This window comes from Emys orbicularis, chromosome 24 (assembly GCF_028017835.1).
Source record: "Emys orbicularis isolate rEmyOrb1 chromosome 24, rEmyOrb1.hap1, whole genome shotgun sequence".
NCBI lineage: Eukaryota > Metazoa > Chordata > Testudines > Emydidae > Emys > Emys orbicularis.
In genome coordinates, this window is record NC_088706.1 from 3006334 (window position 1) to 3025575 (window position 19242).

Genomic DNA, 19242 nt, shown 5'->3' on the forward strand with positions numbered 1-19242 from the left:
CTCTCTGTCTCTGCGGTAGCCTTTGATTAATTTAGAGTGTAAATTGTACCAGTCACTAATAAGTGTTTCTTTACTTAGGCAGCTATGTAAATTTATTATAGGAAATGAGATTGGTGGAGCACACATTGAGACTTTGAGTTTTATTTCATTCAGACAAGTCTAATTGAAATAATAGAAAAGTAAGATAGAGCAAGACAAGTATTACAAAACGACCCACTACTTTCCCCCCCGACCCCTCCGCTTAGTGTGTGCTTACAATCTTATGGCTTGAATAGGCCAGAACAATTCCCAGAGCTGACGTACTTACAACCTCATAGTGACTGGTAACAGCAAAGGCAGAAGAAAAAGTAAGTGGAGATCTTCACAAGTGGAAATGACATTTGAGCTTCCGCCTGCTTATTATTCCAATGAGTCCAACTAAAGGGTGGGCGTATATCTTATTTTATCCCCTTTTTTCCGTACACTCACACGTAGGGTGACCAGATGTCCCGTTTTTATGGGGACAGTCCTGGTTCTGGGGACTTTTTCTTATATAGGCGCCAATTACCCGCTACCCCCTGTTCTGATTTTTCACAGTTGCTATCTGGTCACCCTACCCACATGTCTGGGGACCATATTGAAATTTGTTTCCAGCCTCCTGTCCACGTATGGCTGTCTGTCAAACCATAATTGGGATTCTGATCACTGCCCCAAGCTATTTGTGTCAATAAGTTTCCAACACATGAATGTGGTTAGCCCTCTCGGGTACATTTGCCTAAGAATCTCCGAGAAATTTGTTTGCAAACAAACTGTTCTTTGTGATTTGCTTGTTTATCACAAGATCCATGTTGCAGAAATCCCTATAACCTTAGTGAAATCCTTACGCTAACTCTCATTGCTTAACTGCTAGACTTTGCTAAGCCTTAACCAAACTTATTGCAAAGCCTGTCCAAAACATTAATGTATAGTACAGTGGCCACCTACTTTTGTTACAGCTTTAAATGCTCATATTAAGCATTTTGGCATTTAAACTCTGCTTTAATTCCAAATAGCCCCCTTTAAATATCAGGTCAGTGGTCAAAGGTCAACACTGATGTAGTGCGCCTCCTTTGATTGTACTGGGCCCTGACCACGCCCGGTCTCCACCTCTGCCCCCTCACATTGGACTGGTAGAGATTAATTTAGACTGCTGAGCATTGTTCACATGTTTCTGCCCTTGTGAGGAAAGCTTTCTGCACAGGTACACAGCAAACATATTCGATGCTAGCACTTTGTTTGCATAACTCTACCTTCAGTCCTCAGCAGCCTCTGGGAGGGAGTCCTGAATGGTCATTGTTGGAATGGCAGTGACTCCTGTATTTAGGTTCTGTATCATTTTCCATTATAAACGTTTTGTTCTGACTATTTTTTAAGAGAATTGATGTCTCCATGTTTACATCAGGAGCTTGAAATTAGACAGGGAGTTAATCTTGGGGCCTTTTGCTCTTCCCATGAAAAATCCACCCAGATATGGTCAAGTTATAAACTACCAAAATCGCTGTTTCCTATCCGTGTTTTCCTTGGTAGAGTTTGCTGCAGGCTTGCTGCTAAAATAGTGGGGGGAAATAGTATGTGATTATGTAATTAAAAACGCCTCATAATTCATATACACAAGGGGACAGAATTAAGGCTACACAGGAAACCATAATTCTGGTATTTCCTAACTTTTGAGTGCTTGACTTGGCAATCATAATGTTCTTTTAACAGCTTTTTAAAAAAAAGTAATAGCATATATGCACCAGGGGATACATTTAAGCTACTTTTGCAAGCCAAAACTCAGTTAAAGATGAGGAAAGTTTGAAAGTGTGTTTGAATGGAGCTCAGCTAGTACCAAAACCCAAGAGTATGCTTATTTTACAAAAATTCATCATCTTTTTAAAATACCCAAATGTTAGAATGTCTGGAAATGAACAGGGCTGACTGGAAAACAAGAATTACATTTCACCAAAAATGTGAGGTTTTGATGCAGAATGAACACAAGACCTTTTGAAATTGTTCATGACAAAAACCAGAGAAAGTTTCCTGATTCAGAGCTGAGACTTGAACCTAGGTCCAATCAACAGGTTATAGTCAGTCTCTGTAATGCTTTCTTAATGTCTCCTGGTGGAGCTGTTCCATATTGTAAAAAGAATTAAATATCATAGAATCATAGAATATCAGGGTTGGAAGGGACCTCAGGAGGTCATCTAGTCCAACCCCCTGCTCAAAGCAGGACCAATTCCATTGGATCTAGGGTGACCAGACAGCACGTGTGAAAAATCGGGACAGGAGGTGGCGGGTAATAGGAGCCTATATAAGAAAAAGACCCAAAAATCGGGACTGTCCCTATAAAATCAGGACATCTGGTCACCCTAATGGGATCAGAGCATAAAAAACTAACTCTACCACCCAGTGGGTAGGGCACTCATTGAGGTGTGGATCTGAGCTTTTTAATGTGGCACAGATGTTTGTACTGACAGCACATCATTGCATTGCACAGGTCTTAAGGGGGTAGCTGTGGGTTTTGGCAGCTAGGTGGGGAGCAATTGGGGCTTTTGGCACATCAGAAGGCAGGGGAGGGGAATTGGGTTTCAGAATTAAGCCCCATTGAGATGAGAGGAAACAGTGCACTGCTCTGAGCTACTGTTTCAGGCAGCCCCTGAACGACATATGTTTTGCCGACATAAGTGGTAGTGTAGACATGGCCTGAGGCTCTGGCTACACCACTGTAGTGCTTCAGTAAATGTAGCCACTTACTACAGCGATGAGATTGTAGGTAGTCCACCTCCGTGAGAGGCAGTAGCTAGGTCGATGGAAGAATTCGTCTGCACTGGGGGTTAGTTGGTGTAACAGTGTCTCTCAGGGGTGTGAAATGTCGCTCTGCAGATGTAACTGTTCGGTGTAGACCAGCCCTGAGTGTACAAGGAGTTTGGACGGGTAAAAACAAGCCCACTGGGAGAGCTCAAAAAAGGCTTTTGCAGAATTCAGAAACATTCAGTTTTCCTGTAACCCAAGAAGAGCTCAGGCACACGGACATTCCAGACTGCCTCTGACAGGGGCGACTCGGGGTAGGTGCACGGAGGGCCAAGTGCCCCTCCAGCAAGGTCAAGTGCCCCCAGCAGCCAGGCTGGGCAGGGAAAGGAAGGGGCAGGGGTAGAGCCAGAAGGGAAGAGGCAGGGCCAGAGCCTCTCCTCTTCCAACCACGCTGCCCAGTGCAGCGGCTGTCCGGGAGAGCACGTGGCTGTGGCAGCAGCAGGCTGCCCCCCGCCCAGGCTCAGCTTCTGGGGACAGGAGCTGACTCCGAGCATGCCTTGGGGAGGACGGGGGGAGCTCCGACTCGCTCAGCCGCTGTCCTGTATGCCAAGCCTGGGAGGGAGGCAGCCTGCTGCTGCCGCAGTCAGACACTCTCCCAGGCAGCCGCTGCGCTGCACTGGGCAGCATCCGGGAGTGGCTCCAGGAAGAGCCAGGGGGGAGCCAGCGCAGCAGGAGAACAGAGAGCCCCCCCCCCCGGGTAACGTGGGATTGGGGGGGGACGGGGAGAGCGCAGGGGCCCCGAGCTGGGGGTGGGGCGGGGAGGAGTCACGTGGGAAGGTCACGTGTCCTCCCCTTTGTGTCCCCCCCAAGAGTCACCTATTGACCAGGGAATGGGATCCCTCCTGACTCGGATACTTTTCTGATGATAGGCAGCACCAGCTGCCTCAGAAGAAGGTGCAAGAAACCGGCTGTATTCATTTCAGTGGAATAAATGGACGCAGGCAGTCAAAGATGCTCACCTGACCCTGTCACTGTACAACACTAAGTTTTAAACCAAGTGTGGGGTTCTGAGTACAGAGACCTCAGCTGGCTTAGTCCCATGGAACACACGACTCAACACCTCTCTGGCCTTTTATTAAAGATCGAGAAAAAGAAGGAAAAACAGCTAAAGCCTTAAAAATGTAAAGTATTGAGTAAGGCTTTGAGCAACAACCCTTCTTCCTTTCCCTTAACTGTCGAGTTTTTAGAAGGACAAAAACCCGTGCCTGGCAGTCTGTCTCTTAGATGTATGCAGTGTAGCTGTAGCCGTGTCAGGCCCAGGATATTAGAGAGACAAGGTGTACCTCACCCACCTTATCTCTCTAGCCTTTTAGATGGATTAAAAGTGGTCATAACTTTCCTGGTTTGGGGCGCGTGAGAGAGAAAAAAATAGTTGAGATGAGCTGGAGCTGTTGCTGCTGCTGCTACTGTTAAAGTCCGATCCCATTTCCTAGAAAATAAAACAATGGAACCCAAAAGGGGAGAGAAAAGAACAGCTCTGAGAGAAAATGCAGCTTCTCTCTTACTTGCATCCTTATTGCTGGAGAAACATGGGCATGGCCCACGGTCTGATCAGCTGCTCTAAGACCTGGCAAACTTGCACCAGTACCGGGCTGCTCAGGTTATTGCTTTTAGCTGCCTTTTTGTTTACAGGCTTACAGCAGTGTTGCAAAATATACAGTCTTGGCCCCCGATTTAGTATTACCCACAAATACCATCCATCTTATTGAACGTGGACTTTTTAACAAGTGTCTGTGTCTGTGTGTGGGGGCTGGGAAGATTGTTTGGTTTGTGGAGGGAGAGGTAAGAGGGGCCCCCAAATGTTCCTGCTTGGGCCTCCCATGGGCTAGCATCACCTCCGATGGCAGCCATGATGGGGTAGCTTTCTCCTCCCAGTCCTCCCGCTTCTGAGCCAACCGTTGTCCTGATTCCACCCCCCAAAGTCTTTTCTTTTAAGGCCCCAAAGGCAGTGGTGGGCAGATAGCCCAGCCCTTCATTCTTTTGTCCACCAATTAGGCCTAATTTCTGACACACCAATTTTGGTCCATTGCTTTCTGGCCCCACACGTCTCTTCTTTACCAGGCAGGATTTTAACACAGTCCTTGGATTCTAGCAGTTGGCCTTTGCGTTTGGACTCCCTTTCCCACCTTTTTCCATTAACATTTATTGTTACCCATTATTGTGACATTCTAGGAAGTTCCACTCTCAGCTGAGCTCCCAATTAGGGTAAATTTGTAGGCCCAACTATTACAAAAACCTGGACAAGTGACATTTATGGAATAACCTGCCTTTGGGGGAAGTTTGGATTATGCCCTGAAGCAGACAGGCTCACTTTCTTATAAATTCTCTGTCCTATCTCATTTAAGTGTGGGTGTTCTTATTATTCATTACAGAGGCGCCGTCTTTCTGTGTTCCTGGGGGGTGCTCCACCCCAAGCCCCACCCCCACTCAACCCCAATCCCCCACTCCCACCCCACCTCTTCCCGCCCCAACTCCACCACCGCCCTGCCTCTTCCTGCCCCCACCACACCCCCAGCCCACCTCTTCCCACCCCCGCTCTGCCCCCGCCCCCGAACACGCCCCACCCTCGCTCCTCCCCCTCCTCCCCAGTGCCTCCTGCACGCTGCTGAACAGCTGATCGCAGCAGATGGGAGGCGCTGGGAGAGAGGGGGAGCAGCTGATGGATGGGGCCTGCTGGCAGGCAGGAGGTGCTGGGGGGAGAGGGAGGAGCTGATTGGGGGGGCTGCTAGTGAGTGTTTCTGTGGGTGCTCCAGCCCCAGAGCACCCACAGAGTCGGCGCCTATGATTCATTAAATGTCTAATCCCTTCCTTTTAATCCTACTGAATTCTTGGCATCAGTGATATCTTGTGCCAATTAGTTCTACAGGATTTTTAAAATCCACTTAAAATTTGTTGCCTTTCAATTACACTGACTGTCTCATTTATGAGTCATAGACCATTATGATCATCTAGTCTGACTTCCTGCATAACACAGGCTGGAGAATCTGAGCAGGTAAATAGGAACTCGTGGATTACTTTATCTAATCCTCTGTCGTGTCACTGCTTATTTCTCTTGTCTCTGAGGCCTCATATGAAGTCTCTCCAGGACTCTAACCATTTTTGTTGCCCATTTCAAATGGCGTGGCCAGCGTTGGACATGGAATCCCAGGGGAAGCCTCCCAGTGATTGATATAATGGCTGACACGATGCTGGTTTCAGCATAACGGAAGCTAACACCTTGTTTGCTCCTTGTCCAGCCCTGTGCACTGAGCAGATGGTTGAGCTCAATGAGCTTAAGTGGATTGGAGTTCAGGACCTTGGCAGGTGGCAAGCACCCTGCAGGTCTCATGGCCAGTGCGGGCTCTGCTGGGGCAAGCACCACGTGGAGTTGGTGACTCGGGCGGTCTCTGCCAGAGACATGTCTTGTGCAGTTCAGTTGTGAGAGTTCGCTGAACGTGTTCTTTTCTCTTTCAGCCTGATGTCTGGCCTGGCCACCATGGACTCCAAGGCCTGTGGGAAGATGGGGTTGATCACACTCACCTATTATCTTTGGACGACATTCATGGCTGTGACTGTTGGGATTGTGCTTGTGATCAACATTCATCCAGGTGCTGCTGCCCAAAAGGAGGAGTATACCGTGGGCAAAGTGGTGTTGAGTTCTGCAGATGCCTTACTGGATTTAATCAGGTACGCTCCAGCAGCTTTCTGGACTAGCCCTGATTTTATAACGACAGGTCCTGTTTTCTTGTTTACAGCCAAGTTCGTCACACCGTACATGAGTTCACATGAGCTTTTAACAAGATTAACGTCTCAAAGAACATTTAAGAAGAAATTGGCCAAATTCAGCCCTGGAGTAAGTGGGTACAACTTCCCCAGAGTGCACTTGTTCACACGACAACTGACTCTGACTGCAATCCATGCAGCAACTGAGGTGCCTAAACCTCTCCGTGCAGCACCAGAACGATCCACAGAACTCCTGCTTAGCTGCTGCTTAACCCTGTAGGCACCTAAACTCCCTCAGCACCTCAATTTCTGCGGTAAAAGTTCCCTAGCCAGTAGACACCCAAATTTTAGACTGTGGGGCGTGCATGCTGCTGCCTCGCTCTAGGCATCCGGACGCCTGTCTCCTGCCCTAAGCCCCAGAACAAGTCATGAATGGGGGACACAGGCATTCGGCTCCCTAAGTTGTGTGCAGAGCCCAATCTGTATGTGGACTCTGAGCAGGTCTACTGGATCTGGTCCCATTCAAAATCTGGCTGGAGGAGGAGGTGGTGGCAGTGGTACTGACCCACCTTATAACCTTTAGCCCAGTGGTTAGCACACTCGCTGGGGTGTGGCAACCCCAGGTTCAATCCTCCTCTCTGCCAGGGGAGTGAAAGGATTTGAAGAGGGGCCTCCCACCTCTCAGAAGAGTGTGCTATCCACTGAGCTGGGGATGTGGTGAGGTGGAGTCCCTGAAGCTGTTCCACTGTGGATCAATCACGAAAGAGTGACTGGAGGAAGGGACTGGACCCCCAGGATCTTCCACCTTGGGGCCCGAACCACCAGGCCACAGAGTCATTTCCAGTCTCTCTGGCCCCATGGCCATTCCACTCTGGATAAACACTTAGTTACTGGGGGGGGGGGGGAAGGTAGAGGGAAAGCAAGAGACGCACTCTAATCCAGTGGTTGGGCACCCAGCCGGGATGGGGGGAGACCCCTGTTCAGATCCTGGCAGTGGTGGATTGGCCAACAGGCCCCGGCCAAGTGGGGGGCTCTGGAAAAATGGGCACCCCTGTGCCCTGACCTGCTCCTGCCAGGGAGCTGGGGAAGCTCCCGCGCCCTGACCCCATTTCCCCAGCAGGAGCCTGGGGAGGGGGGCCCCCACTTGCTCTGGCCCAGGGCCCTACACATCTGTAATCCACCTCTGGATCCTGATTCCCCTCTGACAGAGAGGGGGGAGCTGAAACTGGACCTCCCACATCCCAGGTGAGCGCTGCAAGCACCACCTGCTCCCCCTGCAGAGATGTGTGGGTCCAAGAGACTGGCTCCAGGCTGGGGCATTGCCCAGACCCTGGGACACCTCCCTCCCATTCATCATGTAGGAACCGAGGCACCTAACCCAGGCTTTGTGGAGCCCAGTGTTGTGCCTGTGATTTTCTAGGTGCCCAAAAGTTAGGTGCTGTGACACTCGGTATTGCAAAGCCTACAGCCTTTCGTGGATCCCACCCCAGGTGTCTACGGTCAGTGAAGTGAGGGGGGATCTGCTCTTCCCCAGCTGCCACCGAGAAGTCACTCCCTCAGCTCCAGCCTTCTGCTTTCTCCTCACTCGCCACGGGCAGGGGGCCCTGCAACGAATGCAGCAGGAGTGAGCCCCAACAAAGTCAGTTAATTCTTCCCTTCCCCCACAACACCCCCCATCAACTCATCATCTCCCGCACATGCATGCACTGAGTCAGCTGCCCTCCCTCTCCTGAGAGATACCCCTGTGGCCACTCTGGGTCTTGGGCACCCTGGCCACCATCTTCCTTCCACTCTCCCCCTTTACCCAGCCGGCTGCAGGCCTCTAGCAAGGGCTCTGAGTGGCTTGTCTCTGGCAGCCAGGCAGGAGTGAACAATTACAGAGTCCAGCCAGTGACATGAAAGGAGCAGGTTATTAAGTGCTCAATTAATTCTGAAACGTAGAGAAATAGTTTGTATGCCATGTAGTTGTAGCCCAGGATATTAGCGAGACTTGGTGGGTGAGGGAATATCTTTTATTGAATCAACTTCTGGTGGTGAGAGAGAGACAAGCTTTTGAGACACACAGAGCTCTTCTTCTGGTCTGGGAAAGGAACTCACTCACAGGAAAATGCAAGGGGGAATAGCTTGTTTAGCATAAGCAGTTAACCCATATTGGAAGGGACCATGCAAGGTAGAGTGGCCCGTTAACACTTCTGCAGTCAGAGGACAAAAAGTGGGGGTTCCTGGGTTACAGATTGTTGTAATAAACAATAAGGGTATGTCTACACTGGTAGAATTAAAGCGCCTGGAGTAACAGCGCCACTCAGAGAGCACCAAAGGGAAACCGCTGTTGTGTGTTCACACTGTCAGCTGCCCGCACAATAGCATGTTCACACTTGCAGCACTTGCAGCGGTATTCGGAGTGGTGCACTCTGGGCAGCTATCCCATAGAGCATCGCTTCCTCTTCTGCCGCTAAAAGTTGTGGAAAGACGGAGGGGGTCACGGGGCATCCTCGGTCCTGTCCCAATGCCCCATGATGCATTGCTTCCCATCCCAGTAGTCCCTGTGCTTCTGTCTGCATTTGGCGCCATCTTTCAACGGTTTGTGTACTGTGCACTCTGCCTCTTCAGTCTGCAGGAATGGATCCCACACTGTTGACCAATATGCTGCTCACTCTCACTAACACATCAGGAGTGGCAGTGGATTTATTCCTTAAACTACAAAGGCAAGAGGAGTTCAACATTGATCTCGCTACACGTAGTAGCTACGACATGAGATGGCTTGTGGCATTCACGGAGGTGCTGACCACAGTGGAACGCCACTTTTGGGCTCGGGAAACAAGCACTGAGTGATGGGCGCACATTATCATGCACGTCTGGGATGACGAGCAGTGGCTGCAGAACTTTCGGATGAGGAAAGCCACATTCATGGGACTGTGTGATGAGCTTGCCCCAGCCCTGCGGCGCAAGGACATGAGAATGAGAGCTGCCCTGTCACTGGAGAAGTGCGTGGCGATTGCACTGTGGAAGCTGGCTCCTCCAGACTGCTACCGATCGGTCGCTAACCGGTTTGGAGTGGGAAAGTCGACAGTTGGAGTCGTGTTGATGGAAGTGTGCAGGGCCATTAATTGCATCCTGCTCTGAAAGACTGTGACTCTGGGCAACGTGCATGACATTGTGGATGGCTTTGCACAAATGGGTTTCCCTAACTGCGGAGGGGCAATCGATGGCACGCATATTCCAATTCTGGCACCAGACAACCTAGCCTCCGAGTACATTAATCACAAGGGGTATTTCTCAATGGTTCTCCAGGTGCTTGTAGATCACCGGGGGCATGTCACAGACATTAACGCAGGCTGGTCCGGAAAGGTGCATGACACGCGCATCTTTCGGAACATTGGCCTGTTCAAGAAGCTGCAAACAGGGACTTTCTTCCCAGACCAGGAGATCACCGTAGGGGAAGTCGAAATGCCCATTGGGATCCTGGGAGACCCCGTCTACCCCTTAATGCCATAGCGCATGGAGCCATACATGGGGCAACTTGCCAGCAGCAAGGAGTGGTTCAACAACAGGCTGAGCAAGTGCAGAATGACTGTTGTGTGCTTTTGGCCGTTTAAAGGCCCGCTGGCACTGCCTCTATGGGAGGCCGGATCTGGCCGATGACAATATTCCAATGCTTATAGCCGCATGTTGTACGCTCCATAATATTTGTGAAGGAAAGGGTGAAAGCTTCACTCAGGGCTGGACCGCTGAGGCTCAGTGGCTGGACGCTGAGTTTGCACAGCCAGAGACCAGGGCTATTAGAGGGGCACAGCGCGGGGCCATAAGGATCAGGGATGGCTTGAGGCAGCAATTTGAAGCTGAAAGCCACTAATATTTGTTGCTATGCTCGCGAGTGCAGTGCTTGTAATGCTAGGAGGTGATTGTGATTGGTACAGACGATGCAATATGAAGGTTTAACATAATTGTTGCTTTGCGGGGTTCTGTTTGCTTTCAATTAATCGAATAAAGATTGCTTTCAAACCAACGTAATTCTTTTATTAAAAAACAACAACTGGAGGAGAGAGTCAAACAAAAAAAACACATCAGCACTGAGTGGGATGGGGGAATGGAAGGTCCCAGGAGGAGGTGGGGTCCCAGGATGGCTTAAGATTTGTGTATGTCCAGGGATCATATCCAGCCTTCTTTTTTGGAGTACAATGCAGCAGGTACTGTACTTCAGAGGGCCAAATTGCAGCGGGATGGGTGTTGAGTGCAATGGATAGTGGGAGTCCGCAGGGCTGGACTGTGAGGGGGGAGGAGTGGAATGCCGCGGGTACAGGCTGGAGCCAGAAGGTTGATAAGAGTGTGTTGGCAGTGTGTGTGGGGGCGCATGGGAAAGAGTTTTGCGACAGCGGCTGCAGGGGAGGGCAGGCACAGAGCTGCTCAGTTTGCAGTGCTAGTAGCACCTGGATCGTGTCCGTTTGGCGCTCCATAATGTTTAAGAGCTGCTTCATGGCTTCATTCTGGTATGCTGCATTCTCCTTTCAGTCCCTCTTCTCGCTGTCCCACCACTCCTTCAATTCCTGTTTCTCGGCCGCAGAGTGCATCATAACCTCACGCAGAAAGTCCTCCTTAGTTCTTCGTGGCCACTTTCTAATTCTTCGCAACCGTTCTGCTGCCGATAAAGAGGGAGGCTGGGCTCCCAAGGAAGTTTAAACAACATTTTACAGAAGCAGTATTGTTTTGCAACACAGAGAACACTGATTGAGTGATTTAATACACAGCCAGTATGTGATATATGCCATCACGTGCCAGCAATGCCCCTCTGCCATGTACATTGGTCAAACCGGACAGTCTCTACGCAAAAGAATTAATGGACACAAATCTGACATCAGGAATCATAATACTCAAAAATCAGTGGGAGAACACTTTAACCCAGGGGTAGGCAACCTTTCAGAAGTGGTGTGCCGAGTCTTCATTTATTCACTCTAATTTAAAGTTTTGCGTGCCAGTAATACATTTTAATGTTTTTAGAAGGTCTCTTTCTATAAGTCTATAATATATAACTAAACTATTCTTGTATATAAAGTAAATAAGGTTTTTAAAATGTTTAAGAAGCTTCATTTAAAATTAAATTAAAATGCAGAGCCCCCCAGACCGGTGGCCAGGACCCGGGCAGTATGAGTGCCACTGAAAATCAGCTCGCGTGCCGCCTTCGGCACGCGTGCCATAGGTTGCCTACCCCTGCTTTAACCTGTCTGGTCATTCAATGACAGACCTGCGGGTGGCTATTTTACAACAGAAAAACTTCAAAAACAGACTCCAATGAGAGACTGCTGAGCTGGAATTGATATGCAAACTAGATACAATCAATTTAGGACTGAATAAGGACTGGGAATGGCTGAGCCATTACAAACATTGAATCTATCTCCCCTTGTAAGTATTCTCACACTTCTTATCAAACTGTCTGTACTGGGCCATCTTGATTATCACTTCAAAAGTTTTTTTTTCTCTTACTTAATTGGCCTCTCAGAGTTGGTAAGACAACTCGCACCTGTTCATGCTCTCTGTATGTGTGGATATATATCTCCTCAATATATGTTCCATTCTATATGCATCCGAAGAAGTGGGCTGTAGCCCACGAAAGCTTATGCTCTAATAAATTTGTTAGTCTCTAAGGTGCCACAAGTACTCCTGTTCTTTTAGCCAGTACTCTCACACTTGTCACTAACTGGCTGACCCCAGGCAAGCACATGTGAGCCACAAGACTCCCAAAATGGTGAGTAGCCGCAGGGGCAGGGGAAATCACTCTTCCCGGACCCTGCTGTACACTGGGCACGTGGCTCTTGGGGAGAGCCAGCACTGTGGGGGGGCCTGATAATCTTTCCTGTCCCCACACTTCCCACGGGATGTGATCATTATGGAAGATACCTCGCTGCTGAGGGTGAGCAGGGAATCAAGGGAGGGTCTTCTCCCAGCCTATGGCTTCTGCCCTGGCCCTTAATGCAGCTCGCCTGTGTGCAGCAATGGTCCTCCTTCCCGGGGTGAAAGCAGTATTACATTCTTACCGATACAGGGCTCCAGCGGTGATTTCAAAGGGCCTGGGGCTCAGGCCGCTGCTGCAGTAGCAGCGGCGGTGGCCGGGAGCGCCAGGCCCTTTGAAATCGCTGGCCCTGGGGCAGCTGCTCCTTTTGCCCCCCACTGTCGGTGGCCAACGGGGGGCGGGAAGGGGCAACGACATTGAAGTGCCACTGTGGCAGTGCTTGAATGTCGGCTGCATACGGGCTGGCACTGGCTTCTTACTGGTATGCTGTACCGGCCTGTACCAGTCCACTTTCACCTCTGCCCCTCCCCCCCCCCCGTCCCGTGATGGCACAGTGGCGCGGGAAAAAGTTACCCTTAATGGTGCAAGAAACAAAGCAGCTCTCCCAAGGAATCTGCGGCAGCGGATTGCCCAGTATCTCCACGAGAGTTTCCTGGAATCTCTGAGGCAGATTCCCGTGACGTGACGGAGTCAATCAACACCCTGTTCCGCTGCTCAGACTAGGCATATGGTGGTACCTGCATCATACAGACACAAGCCTGCTTTTTGCAACCCTCCTGCCCCCAACAACTCGCTTCAGCGATTCCCCAAATCAAAGCCACTTACCAGGGGCCTCCTCTCCTGTTTGCACTTCGCCAACATCCAACAGCTGTGACTGGCTAGCCTCCTCCAGGGTAGAAAAGAGCTCCTGGCTGCATGCATCTCTGACCTCTGAGCCATCCTCTGCCTCTGGGTCCCCCTCCCCCTCCACATCCTCAGCCAAGATTTCCTCCTCCTGGCTCGGTCCACTCTCGACTGGCACATGAGCCACCGAAGTATCCACAGAGGCCTTTGCAGTGGAAGTAGGGTCGCTGCCGAGTATTGTGTCCAGTTCTTTGTAGAACTGGCAGGTCATGGGCGCAGCACCGGAGGTGTGTCTCCCGCACCTTGTGGCAGGTGTTTTGCAGCTGCTTCACTTTGACCCTGCACTGCAGTGTGTCCTGGTCATGGCCCCTTTCTGTCATGCATCGTGAAATCTGTCCGTAGGTATCATAATTCCTATGGCTGGAGCGCAACTGGGACTGCACAGCCTCCTCTCCCCAAATGCCGATGAGGTCCAGCAGCTCGGCATTGCTCCAAGCGGGGGATCGCCTGGTGCATGGAACAGGCATGGCCACTTGGAAAGATACGCTGAGACCACTGCACGCATCACCTAGCAAACAGGAGGGGGACTTTCAAATTTGCAAAGGAATGTACGGGGTGGGGCTGCTGGTTGGTCACCTGAGAGCAGGGCAGTAGAGTTCAAACCGATGGCCAGAGAGGCGAGAACAGGCATTGTGGGACACGTCCTGGAGGCCAATGGCAGCGCTGTAATCACCACGGTGTCTACACTGGCACTCCAGCGCAGTAGCCCCGGCGCAGAAAGCTCTACGCCTCTCGTCGGGGTGGGTTTTTTAGAGCGCTGCATCTGCGCACTTTCCGTGCACTAAGTGGCTGGGCAGTGTGTAACCTCGGGAGTTACAGCGCTCAAAGCTGCTTTACTGTGCACAAACTTGCCAGTGTAGACAGGGCCTAAATCCAGTGTCTCATCAGTCCGTGATTTTTAGTGTCTAGCAGAGTAATGAATTTAAGCTCCCAGGCTCTCCTTTTGAAGGTGTTGTGCAGGTTTCCTTTGAAAATAAGGATTGATAGGTCAGACATAGAGTGATCACTTTGTGAAAAGTGTTCACCCCCAGGGGACGGGGTGTTTTTGTCTTTTATCATTTTCCTGTGTGAGTTCATTCGAGAGTGTAGTGATTGTCTGGTTTCACCCACACAGTTGTTTTCGGGGCATTTTTAGTGCACTGGATGAGGTACACTCCATGTTGTGATAGGCATGTGTAGGATCCATAGATCTTGAAAGCTGTGTTGTGGGGGATGTTGATCATTGTAGCAGTGGAGAGATGTCTGCAGGTTTTGCATCTGTTGTTCTGGCAGGGTCTGGTGCTGCTTTGAGTTGGTGGGGACCTTGCAGGGTGTTTGCAGGTCAGAAGTGGGGGTTCAGGAAAATTTTCTCTCAGGATGGGGTCCCCATCAAATATGGGTTGTAGTTGTTTGATGATACCCTATATGGGTTCCAGACTGGGGTGGTAGGTGACAACTAGGGGCGTGGGGTCAGAAGGGGTTTTATTTCTGTATTGAAGCAGGTTCGCTCAAGGCATTTGGGTGGCACATTCCATGATGCAATCTACTTCTCTGGTGGAATGCCCTTGTTTGGTGAAGGTGGTTTCAAGCGTGTTAAGGTATGTATCCCAGACGTTCTCCTCAGAGCATATTCTGTGGTATGTGAGTGCCTGGCTGCAAAGAACAGATTTCTTGGTGGGTTTGGGGTGGTTACTGGACATGTGAAGGTAGGTGTGGTGATCGTGGGTTTCTTGTATATAGTGGTCTGTAGGATTCCATTGTTGAAGCTGATTGTGGTGTCCAGGAAGTTGATACTAGTGTGGGAGTGTCCCAGAGAGAGTTTAATGGACGGGTGGTGGTTGAAGTTGTGGTGAAAATCTGTGAGGGGGTTTAAGTCGTCTGTCCAGAGGATGAAAATATTGATGTATCTCAGGTATATCATTTTTTTGTGGTGTATTTGTCCAGAAATTCTTCTTCAAGGTGGCCCATGAAGAGGTTGGCATATTGGGGAGCCATCCTAGTACCCAGAGCTGCTCCCATGGTTTGGACAAAGTGTTTGTTGTTGAATGTAAAATTGGGTGAGGATGAAATGGATGAGTTTGGTGATGTGTTTGGGGTGGATCTCTGAGGGACGTCCATTGTCATGTAGATATTTGAGGCAGGCAGCAATGCTGTCATTGTGAGGGATGTTGGAGTACAGGGAAGTGACATCGGTGGTGGCAAGGATGGTGTTCTGAGGCAGGCTGTTAATGTTGTGGAGTTTCTGGAGGAAGCCAGTTGTGTCCTGGAGGAAGCTGGCCCTTTGTGTGGGGAGTGGCTTGAGGTGAGAAGGTCCCTAGGGTGCATTCATGGGGATGAGTTTATAGAGTTTCTCTTGGAGTTGTTTGGGGAAGGATTTGATGCGGATCTCTGAGGGACGTCCATTGTCATGTAGATATTTGAGGCAGGCAGCAATGCTGTCATTGTGAGGGATGTTGGTGTACAGGGAAGTGACATCGGTGGTGGCAAGGATGGTGTTCTGAGGCAGGCTGTTAATGTTGTGGAGTTTCTGGAGGAAGCCAGTTGTGTCCTGGAGGAAGCTGTCCCTTTGTGTGGGGAGTGGCTTGAGGTGAGAAGGTCCCTAGGGTGCGTTCGTGGGGATGAGTTTGTAGAGTTTCTCTTGGAGTTGTTTGGGGAAGGATTTGATGATGTCCTTAAATTCCTGGGTGAATTGTGGTGTAGGCTCTCTTTTGAGTTCTTTATAGTAGTTGGTGTCAGAGAGTTGTCAGTTGGCCTCGTTAACATAATCACCACAGTTGAGGACTACAGTGGTGGCCCTTTTGCTGGTTCAATCACTATCTGGTGGTTAGATTTCAGGGACTGTATGGCTGTCCTCTTGGCGGTGGAGAGATTATGGTGGATGGCAAACGGGTTCTCAGAAATACAACATTAGCCACTGGGTTTACATAATTGGCTCAGCAGCCGTGTTATCACTTGATTTTTCAATCCCATTTCCACTCCTGATTTAAACTTGGAAAGGGGGCAGTAGAATCAGTTGAACTGAATGAGCATGAGCCATAATGTACTTTACTCGCCTTAATTCTCTGAATGTTAATCCTGCAAAGAGGCTCTCCACTTTCTTTTCAAGCTCATGAGGCTGATTCATTCCTGTCTCATTCATTTCTTACAGAAATATGTTTCCTTCTAACCTGATTGAGGCTTCATTCCAGCAGGTGAGTTCCCTTGATCCTGAGCTCCTAAGTCACCTCTCAGCTCCTGAGAACAATGAAAACAGCCTCATGGGGACGGGTCACATGGGCAGTCTGGTGGGCTTGGATGGCTTTCTCAATATCAGTGATTAGCACCTTTCACTGTAGGAGCCTGCCCAGGAAGAAGTGCCCCCCCCCCCCTCCATACTCACCCACAGTGACTGTGGCTCGTCACAAGGGTGGATCCCGTTTCGTGGCACATGGTTGGAAGCTTCAACTCAGCCACGTGTGCTGGGGCTGCACATGTGCCCTGGCCAGGCTTAGAGCCCTCCTGGCTGGGAGGCTGCACGGTTGGGGGGAGGGGGGTCCCTCGCTGGTGATATGTCGTGTCCTCCCCAGACTCAGCCTCCGTACACCTGGGGAGTTAAAAATGAAAAGGCTCTTCTGCCCCCCACTAGAACGAGCCTAGGGCCAGATTTCCCGAAGACCCCGGGGCTCAGCTCCTTTGGAAATCTGGCCATTAACGCTGCTCTGGACTGAGCCGTTGGCTTTTTCTCTGGCCCGAGCTCCTATTGGTACCAGACGGCAGAGCCTGCAGGGAAAGGGCGAACGGCAGAGCTTCCGCCTCCTGGCCAGACTCGCCATCCCCACCCTGAGGGGCATGTTGGGGTGGGGGTGGGGAATCACCAGGAGGTAGAGGGCAGGAAGCTGGGAGGAGGAGCTGGCCTGTGGGGTGGAGGGTGGAGAGCCAGGATGTGGGGAAGAGAGCCTGGGGAGAAGGGTGAGAAAGGAAGAGTGAGAAGGCCTGAGAGGGAGAATGGATGGGGACTGGAGGGGGGAGGGAGAATGAGCCGCTCTGTGGGTGCAGGGGGAGGCCTAGGGGAAGTAGGCTGCATGTGTGGTGGGGAGGGGAGAGAGTCTGGGAGGGGGAGGGAAGGCAGAATGGCACGTGTGGATTTTGCAGGGTGGAGGCTGTGTAACAAGGACCACGTGGATTGGGTAGAGGGAGCCAGCATCAGGTACCAGCCTATTCCAGGCGAATGTGTACCTGTGGTTTGTGTTTACTGGATCTTCCCAGGGAGGCAGTAATCGGGGGGTGGAGGGAAGAGCCTGGTTTTGGGGGTATGAGGCAGAAGAACGCATGTGAGAGACAGTGAAGGTGGGGAGAGCCCAGGGCGATTGGAATGTGGAACACGAGAGGGGGAAAAACCTGAAGAGGAAGAGAGAAGGAAAAGAGAACAACTGTTCCACAACCAAGAAAAGTGGGATAGAGCAAGAAATAGACTGAAAAAGTCAGGGGAAAAGATCACAAGGTCAATGAGAGAGGAAAGGAAAAAAGCGAGTGAAGCAAAAAGGCAAGAGAGAGAAATTCGAGGGAGACACAGGAAATGCAGGACTGGTGATTGCAAATGTAAGGGGACTGTTGCCCCCTTACTAACATTCAGTGGGGGTGTTTTGGTTGGCTAGCTCCCAGCACTAAAAGGGGGAGGGTCGATGGCAAATCAGGAGCCTGAGACTGACAGTCCCCAGGACCAATGGGGAGAGGCCAATGCTCCAGATCAGCCTGATTGACAGGGCGGGCAGGCTAATCAGGGAGTCAGGAGGCCAGGGGCGTCCTGTCCTCCGTGGGAACTGGAATAGCCTGAGTCAGTCAGAGTGGGGCCGAGCTAAGGAGAGAGCAGGGGCTCGAGCTAAGCTGCTGGGGGCAGAGCTGCAGCCCCAAAGCCAGAGAGGCCAGAGAAGCAGCCCAGGGAGCTGGAGGCAGAGCAGCAGCTGCAGCCGTGCTGAGGCCGAGTGGGGCTGGGGCTGGGGCTGGAGCTGGAGCTGGGGCTGGAGCTGGAGCTGGAGCAGTCCGGAGCTGGGTGCGGTGAGCAGCTGGGGAGAGTGAGGGGGACCCTGGGCAGAGGGCCCAGCACAGGGAGACGCCTCAGCCAAGAGGCTCTGCAGGCCAGGCTTGGGGGGGATCGTAACCCCGACCGGGCAGGGGCGACGCTGGGAAGAAGGGTCCTGCCACCTAGAGCCTGAGAGCGTGTGGCCACCGCCAGAGCAAGTGTCCAACCCGCAGCGTCTCTGCAGCACAGCCAGGGCCTGAGAAGGAGCTTGGGACCTACAAGGAACAGCCTGTGACCTGCCCTGACGTTCCAGAGACACTGCTTGTGATGTTCCCCCCCACAGAGCGGGGTGATGTGTTTTCCTTTAACCTTTCCCATTTTTCCTTGTTCTTTTTTTAAATTAATTGTTAATTAATCAACTTGGATTTGCTTTAAATTGTGTGAAATGATCAGTGGGTCAGGGAGGTGCCCAGTGCAGTGAGAGTACCCCTGAGTGGGGACACCCTAGCCCCTGTCCTGGGTGACCACAGCAGGGTTGGGGGTCAAGACCCCCAGGAATCCTGGGCCCAGCCTTGTCGGGGTTTACAAGGACTCTGCCAGACAGGAGAGTGGAAGGGGAGTCCTCAAGGGCAGGGAGGCCTCTGGGTAAAGGAAGTGGGAGCGAGGACTCAGATCCTTTTGCTAGCCCACTTCACCGGGGTAGTGCAGAAGCCAGGAACGTTCCCCACAATAGCGGGACCATTCCCCCGCTTACACAAAGCAAGGCCGACCCCTCCTAGCTGGGGGCAGTTGTCAGCACAGCCCGAGCTGCTCATCTGAGCGCCCCCTCCCCGTGCAGAGCTGGCTTGAGCCTTAGGGGATGCCCCCCACACGCAGGGCTGGCCTGGGCCCCTCCGGGTGAGGCTGGCACTGCCGCTCACTCCCCCCGAACGTTCCTCCATGCCCCACTAGGGGGCGTGCTCCATTTTTTTTTTTTTTTTTTGCAAAACTGGGCATTTGTCCCGTTTGCTTTCGCTGACGATCAGTTGGCAAGAGCAAACGGGACAAATGCCCAGTTTTGCCA

The 19242-nt window shown here is 51.2% G+C and overlaps 1 protein-coding gene across 1 annotated transcript in view; it reads left to right on the plus strand.

The window, feature by feature from the left end:
• Window positions 1-19242, plus strand: part of LOC135894084 (excitatory amino acid transporter 5-like) — a 94473-nt gene that overhangs the window by 35641 nt on the left and 39590 nt on the right. Inside the window, exons 3-4 of the mRNA XM_065422105.1 lie at window positions 6265-6477; window positions 16329-16371. Coding sequence (XP_065278177.1) covers window positions 6265-6477; window positions 16329-16371 — 256 coding nt within the window. The remainder of the gene's footprint in view (window positions 1-6264; window positions 6478-16328; window positions 16372-19242) is intronic.